This window comes from Dendrobates tinctorius, unplaced genomic scaffold (genome assembly GCF_039654945.1).
Source record: "Dendrobates tinctorius isolate UK_male_01 unplaced genomic scaffold, ASM3965494v1 ptg000008l, whole genome shotgun sequence".
Lineage (NCBI taxonomy): Eukaryota > Metazoa > Chordata > Amphibia > Anura > Dendrobatidae > Dendrobates > Dendrobates tinctorius.
This window is the reverse complement of record NW_027361676.1, coordinates 33,733,808-33,746,624: the sequence shown is the minus strand read 5'-3', so window position 1 is coordinate 33,746,624 and position 12,817 is coordinate 33,733,808. Positions and strand designations below refer to the sequence as shown.

The 12,817-nt window shown below is 41.8% G+C and overlaps 1 protein-coding gene across 2 annotated transcripts in view; it reads right to left on the bottom strand.

Moving 5' to 3' along the window:
- Nucleotides 1-481: 481 nt before the first annotated feature.
- The window catches only part of NPY5R (neuropeptide Y receptor Y5), a 179,454-nt gene continuing 167,118 nt past the window's right edge, over nucleotides 482-12,817 (bottom strand). For both annotated transcript variants that reach the window (XM_073576894.1, XM_073576886.1), the window contains exon 2: nucleotides 482-3,343. In XM_073576894.1, coding sequence (XP_073432995.1) covers nucleotides 1,955-3,334 — 1,380 coding nt within the window. In that variant the 5' untranslated portion in view covers nucleotides 3,335-3,343 and the 3' untranslated portion in view covers nucleotides 482-1,954. The remainder of the gene's footprint in view (nucleotides 3,344-12,817) is intronic.

Sequence of the window (12,817 nt, the reverse complement as noted above, 5' to 3'; positions counted from 1 at the left end):
TATCTCTACACTGCAAAGTGATTAGATGTGTCAGAGCACAGCAGACCCAAGTGTGACTAACAGCTTTCATCTTTCATCTAAAATAGTCAGTAAAATAGTCACTAGCTTTGCAATGCTAATGTATGTTTAGTCCTGCCGATAAAGACTATTTGAGTTGAAGGCTATTAAAAAGGTTTGCAATGATACTCAATGTGTACAGCACTGCTACTCCATCCATACTATTAGAAATGTGAGCTGAAAATCTTCAGTTAATCACACTTAGTTCTGCTGTCTCCCACACATGTAGTCACTCTACAGTGAGGAGGGGAGACTGTTAATGCATATCTCATACTGAGCCTATTCTAAACTACTGTGGGTGAGTTTTCTTCTTTCCTAAGTGTGTTGATCAGCTTCAGAAAAAGGAAGAAGTACATGTCCCCAGCAAATTCTCTATCATGATAATGTCTACTTGGACTTAAAAATAAAAACAAAAAAAACTGTTCAGGTGCCAAATACTTTTATTGATAACTAGCTGAAGAGCCCGGCATTGCCCGGGCATAGTAACTAACTGTGGTTAGTTATAACAAATTATTCTCCATTCCATAGTCCAGTGCCATATACCCATCATACACATGTGCCATCCCATAGTCCCATGCCCATATTCCCATCATACATATCCTCCATCCTATAGTCCCATGCCCAATACCCATCACACATCCTCCATCCCTTATTTCCGTGCCCATATACCCATTATAACATCATCTTCACCATGGCAACCATTCTGGACACCATCGTCGCCATGGCAACCATTATGTTATAAGCGTCACCATTGCAACCTATTATGACATCATTGTCGCCATGGCAGCCATTATGACATCATCTTCGCCATGGCAACCTTTATGACATAATCCTTGCCATGGTAACCATTATGACATCATCGTCAATACATACACACATACACTCATTGATATATATATCTTTGCAGCGGAGAGACAAAATATCAAAAAACTTTTATTCTACTCTGTAACGACTATTAAATTGTGTGTCCAGGTCTACTTGAAAAATTAGGTGAGTGGTCCTCATTAAGTCACCTATAGGTTCAAACATGAAATTATGAAAATGTATAAAATGACTGTTCATTTAACTGCAGCAAATATTTGGTTTTAACAAGATTAATATTCTTTTACTTGGATACTGCTATGAACAATATCATGTAATCAACTAAGATTATTAAATAATGCAAAATTTAGAAAAGCTGTCACATTGGAGAAATATTAGAAATAATATGCAATATTCAAGATCCTCTTGCAATATTGTAAGATATATATGTATATACACTGTATTTTATTATAATTTCCACAAGAAAGCCACGTAATGTGAAACATAGTTAAAGCTTTGCAAGTACAGTATAAATTAATTAAAAATATAAATTACTATTTTACAACAGCAATGATTTAATCACAATTACTAATGAATTTCACTTAATAAAGCACAGTAAACCACTGTTCTTACAGATCTGAACAAGTCTCATTTCATATCAACATGAAATAGAAAACAGAATGATGTTATCTACTGTAATGTTTCCTTTAAAAAAAGGGAAAAAAAAGACCGAGTGGTAAACACAAGGTCAAGTTTGGCATTGGACATTATAGTAATTTTTCTTCATATGATGGGCTCATATTAATATCAATTACAAGAGTCAGGCTTTTTTTTACCTTACATAGAATTATGTAACAGATACTAATGATATTAAAGGTAATGTCAATATTCAGAATGTTGTCTCTTTTTACAGCAACAAAGAGATAAAAAATAGACCTCATAGAGATCATATGCAGCTTGAAAACTCATATACAAATATATATATAATGGCAGTAATGTTAATACCGTTCAGTTCAGAAGAGCTGCCAACAAATAAGAGTGAACCTGAAGCTAACTGATATATTTTCAGAAAGAAAAATGCAACAGCTGGATCAGCCTACGATATCTGGAAACACTGGATGATTGACATCAAATCTGCTTTTATACCATCATTTAAAAATCCATAGAGTATAGGATTTAGACAACAGGAGACCATGCCGAGCAAGTGACAGATGCAATAAACTAATTTGAAATGTCGATTGGAAATTAGATTGGCATTAAAGTCAGTTACAAGGTGAAAGAGGTGAAGCGGCATCCAACTGACAGCAAAAGCCAAGATCAATATGGTTAGTCTACAGAAAACACGCCTAGACCTCTTCTTTATCCGAGTTAGAGATTTAGATACAGAGTTAATATTGTGTAGTTCAGAATTCTCCTCTGGTTTCATTTCAAAGCATATGGGAACTCCTGGTAAATAGACACTCGAAGGTAAAGTGTGGACACTAGTGTGGATACTGGTGGGTAAAGTGTGGCTCCTCTCTGTTGTAGATGTTTCTGGAATGTCTCCAGTATTACTCTCTTGGTGTCGTCTTAGTATCGCTGGGACAACACTTGCTGTTTTTTTGCTGTAACGCTTTCTATGTTTCCGTACGAAAGAATAACTCCACTTTTGACTGCTACAGATTTCGACCTCCGATTGTTTCGTTTTCGGTTGTTGAAGGGTCAAGTTGATCATCTCATTTTCTTCAACTTTCACATCTTTGTTCGGTAATCTTGAACTTATACTTCGGCAAACACTTGTATGACTTATTGTTAAGCAAGACAAAGGCAATATATACTGTACTAATAGTAAAGAAATGGTGAATGCAATTCTGTAAGAATCAGATGGCCAGGACTCGATGCACAGATAACTATTCATTAAAGTTTCTAAATTAAAGGCTTCTCTCAGATTAATAATTTTATGAAAAACAGGTAAAGGAGAGCATATGGTGAAACCAAGAGTCCAGACAGTAGCAATCAGAAAATATCCATGATTGGCAGTTAGATTGGTTGAAAGAGGATGTTTTATCATGTGGTACCTCACCAAGGCAATGGACATGAGCATCAGAGTAGAGATTAAGACGGAGACACACTGAAGGAAAGGCACTACGTGACACATGACTTCACCAAAAATCCACTGATCAAGTAAAACACATGTCAGAGTAAATGGTGAGCAGAACAGCACAACTAAAATATCGGAAAAAGCCAAGTTTCCAATGAGGTAGTTAATTATAGTCTTCTGCTTGCGTTTTCTGAAAATAGCCAGGAGAATTAAGAGATTTCCCAAGAATCCAAGCAAGCTTACAAATGTATATAGCCCAATTAAAAAGTATCGTATGTCGTCCACACTGCTATTGTAATCCTCCCAGGAAGGAAAATTAGTAGCTGATGTTTCAAAGGTGCTGTTGTCTTCTTTCATAACAGTCCAGTTATTAACGTCTTTTATGTCCACATCCATTTTACAGTCCTAAAGCACAAAGAAAAGCAATTAGTGAACCCATGTAAAAACCACAGATTTCTAAAAGCTGAAGAATTGCTGATTCGTTACTGGTTCTAAAGTTACAAAAGTACAAATTTAATAAAATATACATAATACAAAGATTAAGGATACATTGAATGTAATTAAAGCATCAAAATCTTCTATTAATTTTCTGTATGCATTGTATTGTCTATGTTCCTTTGTGTATTTGGTAATGTAAATGGAGATTGGGAGTATTATATACAGCTCTGGCAAATATTAAGAGACCACTGCAAAATTATTAGTTTGTCTGATTTTTCTCTTTAAAGGTATATTTTTGAATAAAATGTAAATTGCTCTTTTATTCTATAAATTACTGACAACATGTCTTTGAATTTCCAAGCACTAAATTTTGTATTTATTTTCAGAAAATGAGAAATGGTCAAAATAACAAAAAAATGCAGTGTTTGCAGACTTCAAATAATGCTAAGAAAACAAGTTCATAATCATTTAGAAACAACAATACTAATGTTTTAACTCAGGAAGAGTTCAGAAATCAATATTTTGTAGAATAACCATGATTTTTAATCGCAGCTTTCATGGATCTTGGCACGCTTTCCACCAGTCTTTCACACTGCTTTTGGGTGACCTTATGCCACTCCTGGTACAAAAATTTAAGCAATTCTTCTTTGTTTGATGGCTTGTGACTATCCATGTTCCTCTTGATTACATTCCAGAGGTTTTCAATGGGGTTCATGTCTGGAGATTGAGCTAGCCATGACAGGGATTTGATGTGGTGGTCCTTCATCCACACATTGACTGACCTAGCTATGTTGCCATGGCGCATTGTACTGCTAGAAAAAACAGTCCTCAGAGTTGGGGAACATTTCCTGAGCAGAAGGAATCAACTGTTTTTTCCAGGATAACCTTGACAAATGCTATTGAGAACTCTGCTATTAGAAGTGGAAAGGAAGAACAAAGACAAAAGAATCTAAATAATAAAAATATTGGAGAAAGAGAAACCAATCACAAGCTAAAATGTTTCTATACTAATGCACAAAGCATGGGCAACAACCAAGGAGAATTGGAATTACTAACGCAGGAAAAGAAATATGATGTCATTGGAATCACTGAAACTTGGTGGGACAATACACATGATTGGAATACAAGGCTGGACGGATGCAACTTATTTGCAAGAAACAGACTTGATAAACGAGGAGGAGATGTTGCATTGTATGTTAGAAACGTGTATATCTGCACAGAGATTGAAGCTTTAGAGACTGGGAGTTCTGTGGAAACTGTTTGGGTAAGAATACAAGGACAGAACAATGGAAAGGACACCATTGTAGGCATTTACTACAGGCTGCCTGTGCAAGCTGAAGATATGGATGAACTCTTTATGCATCAAATGGCCAAGTTCTCCAAAAAATATGACATAGTTGTCATGGGAGATTTCAACTATCCTGACATTTGCTGGGAATCTCTCTCAGGCAAAACTAACAGGTCAAGGAAATTCTTATCCTCTCTTGCTGACAACTTTATCTTCCAAAAGGTAGGGGTGAAAACAAGGGGAACTGCTACCTTGGATCTAATCCTTATAAACAGGAAGGAAATGGTTGAGGAGGTAAAAGTGGCTGGGACCCTAGGAGGTAGCGACCATGCTATTTTAGAATTTTGGATAGCTAGAAGTGGTAAACCTGTGAAGACTCAGACTTCAAGGTTAGATTTCAGAAAGGCAGGTTTTATGGGATTCAGAAAGAGAATTGGAGGGATCCAGTGGCTGCCTTAAGGACAAAAATGTCCAGGAAGGATGGGAAATCTTGAAAAATGAAATTCTCAAAGCACAATTGTTAACAATTCCGAAAAGAGGGAAGATTAGGAAGCATTTAACCCCTTTCTGTCATGTCACGTACTATCCCATCCATGTGCCCTGGGACTTAATTCCCAGTGATGGGATAGTACGTCACAGTGATCAACGGCGCCCACGTGGTGAGCGTCGCTGATCACGGCCGGGTGTCAGCTGATTATCACAGCTGATACCCGGCACAATGTGTCAGGGGCGGTCAAGGACCGCCCCCGACATGTTAACCCCTTGCACACCGCAATCAAACACGATCGCGGTGTACCGGGAGTTAAAGGGAAGCATCGGCAGGGAGGGGGCTCCCTCCGTGCTTTCCTGAGCCCCCCACAGCAGCGCAATGTGCAGCACTGCTGCAGGGGGCTTCATCCCTGCAGGTCCCCAAATCCTAGATGGCGACGGGGACCTTCGGGGACCAGCAGGGAGCTGGCTTCCTCAGTGCCTGCAAAGTGCAGGCAAGGAAGAAGCCTTGTGCAGTGCCTGTGACAGATCGCTGATCTGTCACAGTGACAGTTCAGCGATCTGTCACAGGTCAGTGATGTCCCGCCTGGGACAATGTAATAAAGTTAAAAAAAAGTGTAAAAATAATTTTAAAAAAATCGCTAAATAAATTAAAAAAAAAATATTCCCTTTAAAATACATTTTTTGAAATAAAAAAATAAAAAAATAAAAGTATACATATTTGGTAGCACCATGTCCATAACAACCTGCCCTATAAAACTGTCCCATTAGTTAACCCCTTTAGCGAACCCCTTAAAAATAAAAATAAAAAGTGAAGCAAAAAATAATGATTTATTATCATACCGCCGAACAAAAAGTGCAATAATGCGCGATCAAAAAGACGCATATAAATATGCATGGTACCACTGAAAACGTCATCTTGTCCCGCAAAAAATTAGCTTCCATACAGCATCATCAGTGAAAAAATAAAAAAGTTATAGCTCGCAGAATAAAGCAATGCAAAGATAATTATTTTTTATATAAAATTGTTTTCATTGCATAAAAGCACCAAAACATAAAAAAAGACCTAAATGAGGTATCGCTGTAACCGTACTGACCCGAAGAATAAAAGGGCATTATCAATTTTACCGCACGCAGAACGGTGTAAACGCACCCCCCAAAAGAAATTAATGAAATGCTGGTTTTTGTTCATTCTGCGTCCCAAAAATCGGAATAAAAAGCGATCAAAAGATGTCACGTGCCCGAAAATGATGCCAATAAAAATGTCAACTCGTCCCGCAAAAAATAAGACCTCACATGACTCGGTAGGTCAAAATATGGAAAAATTATAGCTCTCAATATGTGGTGATGCAAAAACTATTTTTACAATAAAAAGCGTCTTTTAGCGTGTGACAGCTGCCAAATATAAAAACTGCCATAAATAGTAAATCAAACCCCCCGTTATCACCCCCTTAGTTAGGGAAAAATAATAAAATAAAAAAATGTATTTATTTCCATTTTCCCATTAGGGTTAGGGTTAGGGTTAGGGTTAGGGCTAGGGTTAGGGCTGAGATTAGGGTTAGGGGTGTGTTGGGGTTAGGGTTGGAGTTAGAATTGGGGGGTTTATGTAGTGAAACCTCCACCAGGGGGAGCTGGTGAGGGAAGAGAGGTTACACACTAAGAGCAGCAACCCTGAGCAACAGCACAGGTGCCACAGGTAACGAGAGAGAATAGTCAGACAAACCGAGTCAAAAACTAGCAGGAGCAGACGTACCAGAAGGAGCAGCAATACACGTAGTCAAAATACCAAGCCGAGAGTCAGAAAGCCAGAAAATGAGCACGGTGTCCAAAACGTGAGACGAAATACGTGGTCGGGGTACAAGCCGGGGAGTCAGATCCCAGAGAGGGAACGTAACAGCAGAGAAGAATACCAAGAGATGGGGTCAGAAATCAGTCCGGGTCATACACGTGAATATCAGTCAAAGGCAGGAGGAACACCAAGGTACAAGGGTCAGAGGCTCTAAACTGGAAGCTTGAGCTATCACTAACACTGGTCAGCAGGCTGTGAGAGACTGAAATAGCCCAGTTAGCTCCAGAATGAGGCTGAGGAGATTAACTCCCGCATGACCAGTCCGGAGTGAAGACAGCAGAAAATAAACTCCGGACTGGACCATGACAGTTTCCACTGTTTGGGCACATCAGGTGCTCTCCAAATGCAACATGGTGTCTGATCTCAATTCCAGCCAATTCTGCATTGAAAAAGTCAAATGGTGCTCCTTTCCTTCCAAGCTCTGCCATGTGCCCAAACAGTGCTTTACCCCCACATATAGGGTATCAGCCTACTCAGGACAAAGTGCAAAACAACTTTTGGGGTCCAATCTCTCCTGTTACTATTAGGAAAATAAAAAATTGGGGGCAAAAATATCATTTTTGTGGAAAAAATGAATGTGGATTTTTTTATTTTCACGCCCGGGCGTTATAAACTTCAGTGAAGCACTTGGGGGTTCAAAGTGCTCACCACACATCTAGATAAGTTCCGTGGGGGGTCTAGTTTCCAAAATGGGGTCACTTGTAGGGAGTTTAGGTATATCAGAGGCTCTCGAAATGCACATGACACCCGCAGAACATTCCATCAAAGTCTGCATTCCAAAACATCACTACTTCCCTTCCGAGCCCTGACGTGTGCCCAAAAAGTAGTTTTCTCCCACATTTGGGGTATCAGCATACTCAGGACAAATTGGACAACAACTTTTGGGGTCCAATTTCTCCTGGTATCCTTAGGAAAATAAAAAAAAATGGGGACTAAAAGATCATGTTTGTTGAAAAAATACGATTTTTTTATTTTCACGCCAGGTCGTTATAAACTTCTGTGAAGCACTGGGGGGTTCAAAGTGCTCACTGTTGTGAGTTCATTTTTCCCTTCACCATTGAGGTCTGATGAACTCCCTCCTCTGGTGAAGGAAGGTAGTGAGACTGATTACCAAACACCTGGGCAGCTAGATGATAACTGGGTGGCTGGAATTGAGGACTGGATATAAGGCTGCCGACGCCCTTCTTCCTGGCTGGTGATTTTCCTGCTAGATTCTTGGAGACCAGTCTGATTCCTGCGTCTCAAAGCTAAGTTTTTCTGCTCTGCTTTGTACTCTTCAGTTTTGTTTTTTGTTTTGCCTTGCTTTTTGGGAGTTCTGCCATCCCCGGCCAGGGGTGAGCTGAATTCCATTTTTGTCTCTGATCTGTTGATCTTTTGCTCTGTCTTCAGAATATACCTGAGTGCTGATATAGTCTTTTGAAGCCTAGCGACTTCAGGGCCTGTTTTTCCTATCAGTCGGTTGGCTCATTTTGATAGGGTTTTTGCAGATGGCAGACAGCAGCTTTCCTATCCTGTCCTATGTAGTTAGCTTGGGCCCCATCATTTGCTCAACCTATCTTTCTATCTGTGTTAGTGTTTTCATCTTGCTTCACCGTCATTATATGTTGGGGGCTGCCTACTGCTTTGGGGTCTGCTCTGGGGCAGTTTAGTTTTTCCCCCTTTCTGTCTTTAGGCTATGTAGCTCTCCGGCTGTGATCGAGGGGTCTAGGGCACCGTAGGAACCCCCCACGGCCACTGCTAGTTGTTATGGATAGGTTCAGGGGTCTGCAATCCGATAGCTGCCAACCTCTCTGGTTTTTCTGGACTTAGCTGGTATTTTGTTTTTTCCTCCTTCGGTTACTCATCATAACAGAATCACCAGCCATACCGCAGATCCTAGGGTACTCCATAGCAGGAGAGAATTGTAAAAAAAAAAAAATGAAAAAGGTAAAAAAAAAAAAAAAGTGTCAGAATTTTTTTTTTTGTGTGCATATTTTTTCCTCTATATCTCTGAGGCCGTAGGGGGAATTTTTCGCTCAATGGAGATGAAGCAATTGTCTGATCGTGTGGAGCAGCTCGCTGCTGAGGTCCGGGGAATTTCCGCCTATCTTGCTCATTCACATGCTGCTGAACCAAAGATTCCTACTCATGATGTGTTTTTTGGGGATCGGTCTAAATTCTTGAATTTCAAGAATAATTGTAAATTATTTTTTGCCTTGAAGCCTAACTCATCGGGGAACTCCGCGCAGCAGGTTAAAATTGTCATCTCTTTGCTGCGCGGCGATCCCTAGGATTGGGCGTTTTCTTTGAAACCTGATGATCCTATTCTGAATAATGTGAACGCATTTTTTCAAGCCTTGGGGTTGTTGTATGATGAACCTAATGCTATTGATCAGGCTGAAAAGACCCTGTTGGCATTAAGCCAGGGACGGGATTCGGCAGAGTTGTACTGTCAAAAATTCCGAAAGTGGGCGGTCCTTACTACCTGGAATGATGGTGCCTTGGCAGCCCTCTTTCGGAAGGGTTTGTCAGAAACTGTAAAAGATACTATGGTGGGATTTCCTGTTCCCTCTGGTCTTGACGATTCTGTCATTAGCCATTCAGGTGGATCGGCGTTTACGTGAACGCAAAACTACACGAGAGATGTTGCCACCTGTTGAACAAATGTCTGAACCTATGCAATGTGATAGAGTTTTGTCTAGGGTGCAACGTCAGGAGTTCAGAAGGCGTAATAAGCTGTGTTTTTTTTGTGGAGATGCCTTGCATATTATTTCTGTCTGCCCTAAACGAGAGAAACGTTGTGCACACACGTTTTCTGTGGGTGTTGTTCAACCTAAGTTTCTTCTGGCAATTACTCTGATCTCCTCCCTGTCCACATTTTCCGCCAAGGCTTTTGTGGATTCAGGAGCAGCTCTGAACCTGATGGACTTGGATTTTGCTAAACATTGTGGATTTCCTATGACACCTCTGCGGATGCCTATCCCTTTGAGGGGTATTAATGCTACTCCTTTGGTGAAGAATAAACCTCAGTTTTGGACCCAGGTGGTATTGCGGGTCACCCAGACCATCAAGAAAATTGCAGATTTTTGGTGTTGCATAATTTGCATGATACCATTGTCCTGGGGTTTCCCTGGTTGCAAATCCATAATCCAGTTCTGGATTGGAAATCTTTGTCTGTGGTGAGTTGGGGTTGTCGGTGTGCCCTTAGTGATGCTCCTGTTTTCTCCACCTCTCCCCAGTCGCATGATGTTCCTGACTATTTGGCTGACTTTTATGATGTATTTAGTGAGAATGAGTCTGCGTCTTTGCCTCCTCATAGGAGTTATGACTGTGCAATTGAGCTGAACCCTGGGTGTAAATTCCCCAAGGGTCGGCTTTTCAATTTATCTGTACCCGAGCACGAGGCTATGCGATCCTATATTAAGGAGGCATTGGAGAAGGGTCATATTAGACCATCCTCTTCACCCTTAGGTGCCGGTTTTTTTTTCGTGGCTAAAAAGGATGGTTCATTAAGGCCTTGTATTGACTATCGTGCCCTCAACAAAATTACTGTTAAATATCAGTATCCGTTACCCCTGATTTCTGATCTATTCTCCAGAGTTAAAGGTGCTTGATGGTTTACCAAGCTTGACCTCAGGGGGGCGTATAATCTTATTCGCATTAAGCATGGGGATGAATGGAAGACGGCGTTTAATACTCCAGAGGGACATTTTGAGTACCTGGTGATGCCTTTTCGGCTCACTAATGCCCCTTCTGTCTTCCAGTGCTTCATGAACGATATATTCCGAGACTTTGTGGATAAATTTTTGATTATCTATCTGGATGATATTTTGATCTTCTCCAAGAATTGGGACTCTCATGTGGAACATGTTCGGACTGTGTTCCGGATTTTGAGGGAGAATTCCCTGTATGTCAAGGGATCGAAATGCCTTTTTTGGGGTACAGAGGGTTTCATTTTTGGGATTTATTTTGTCTCCGTCAACTATTGAAATGGACCCGGCCAAGGTACAGGCCATTTATGATTGGGTTCAGCCCACTTCTTTGAAGGCCCTCCAGAAGTTTTTGGGTTTTGCTAATTTTTATCGGAAATTTATAGCTAATTTTTCTGGTATTGCCAAGCCATTGACGGATTTGACTAGGAAGGGTGCTGATGTGCTGAATTGGTCTCCGGAGGCTGTTTCTTCCTTTCAGGAGCTGAAGCGAAGATTCACTTCTGCTCCGGTTTTGCGGCAACCTGATGTCTCACTCCCGTTTCAGGTGGAGATGGACGCTTCTGAGATTGGTGCAGGAGCGGTGTTGTCCCAAAAAGGTCCTGTGACATCTAAAATGAATCCTTGTGATTTCTTTTCCCGAAAGTTCTCCCCATCCGAACGTAACTATGATGTGGGGAATCGGGAACTGTTGGCCATAAAATGGGCATTTGAGGAGTCGAGACATTGGTTGGAGGGAGCCAAACACCAAGTCGTGGTCCTTACTGACCACAAGAATTTGATTTACCTGGAGTCGGCCAAGCGCTTGAATCCTAGACAGGCTAGGTGGGCCTTGTTTTTCACACATTTTGATTTTGTGGTCTCTTTTCTTCCAGGCACTAAGAATGTCAAGGCAGACGCCCTCTCTAGGAGTTTCCTTGCTGATTCTCTGTCACGGGGGCTTAGTTCAACTAAGGCTGAGATACCCGGGGCCCCTGTGGTGTCCCTTTACTAGGGGAAACCCTGTCTGACCCTCAACCCAGGGTTTTTGCTGAAGGTGCAAATGCCTGAGCCTCCGACCTTTCCTTATCTCCTGCTCAGCCCTGCACTTAACCCTCCACCCTCCACCCAGTGAGAAGTCACCACCAAAGCTCCCACACAAATAATGACAGACAGGGAGAACTTAAACTGCACTGCGCCGCACACACACAGGAATAAACAGTAATGTGAACAGGGCACAACTAAACACAAATATGGGAAGGAGAAAGGATAACGACGGATCATACGACACCAGATATGAATCTCTCTCTCTTGAACACCTCCACTCCAGACCGGAACCACTTGGTATGAAACACAAGCTATAATCGGCGACGCCCATAGGCCAGCATGACTATTTAAAGACCGTGGCGTGACTAACCATCCAACCTGGTCTCCAGCAGGATTAACCCCCGAGAGCCTGAAGATCAGGCCGGCGCCACTGAGGCTATAGTGGCTGGAGGTGGAACTACCTCTGCCTGCCGGATGCTATGGTGTGAACAGCGTCCGACATGACAGTACCCCGTCTTCTACGAGGGACCCCAGGGCCCTCAAGACTCATAGGACCCGGCTTGTCCGGATGACGACGGTGAAAAGAACTGACCAGCCGATCCGCATGTATGTCTGAGGCTGGAACCCAAGACCTCTCCTCTGGACCATACCCCCGCCAGTGCACCAAATACTGAAGAGTACGGCGTACTACTCGAGAGTCCACTACCTTGGAGACCTCGAACTCTAACTCGCCATCCACCATGACTGGAGGTGGCATCGGCGTTGTGTCCACAGAGCCTACCACCTTTTTCAATAAAGCCCTGTGAAACACGTTGTGTATCTTGTACACTGCGGGAAGTTCCAACCGATAAGCCACTGGGTTAATGATGGCAGAAATCCTAAAAGGCCCAATAAACCTTGGACCCAGTTTTAAAGAAGGGATTTTGAGTTTTATGTTCTTCGTAGCTAACCACACCCATTCACCCACACACAGGTCCGGACCTGGCACGCGTCTACTGTCAGCCACCCGTTTGTACCTGGCACTCATGCTCAACAAACGCTGTTTCACCCGCCTCCAGACTGATGACAATTGGGCTCCTAGCTGATCCTCCTCCGGGACA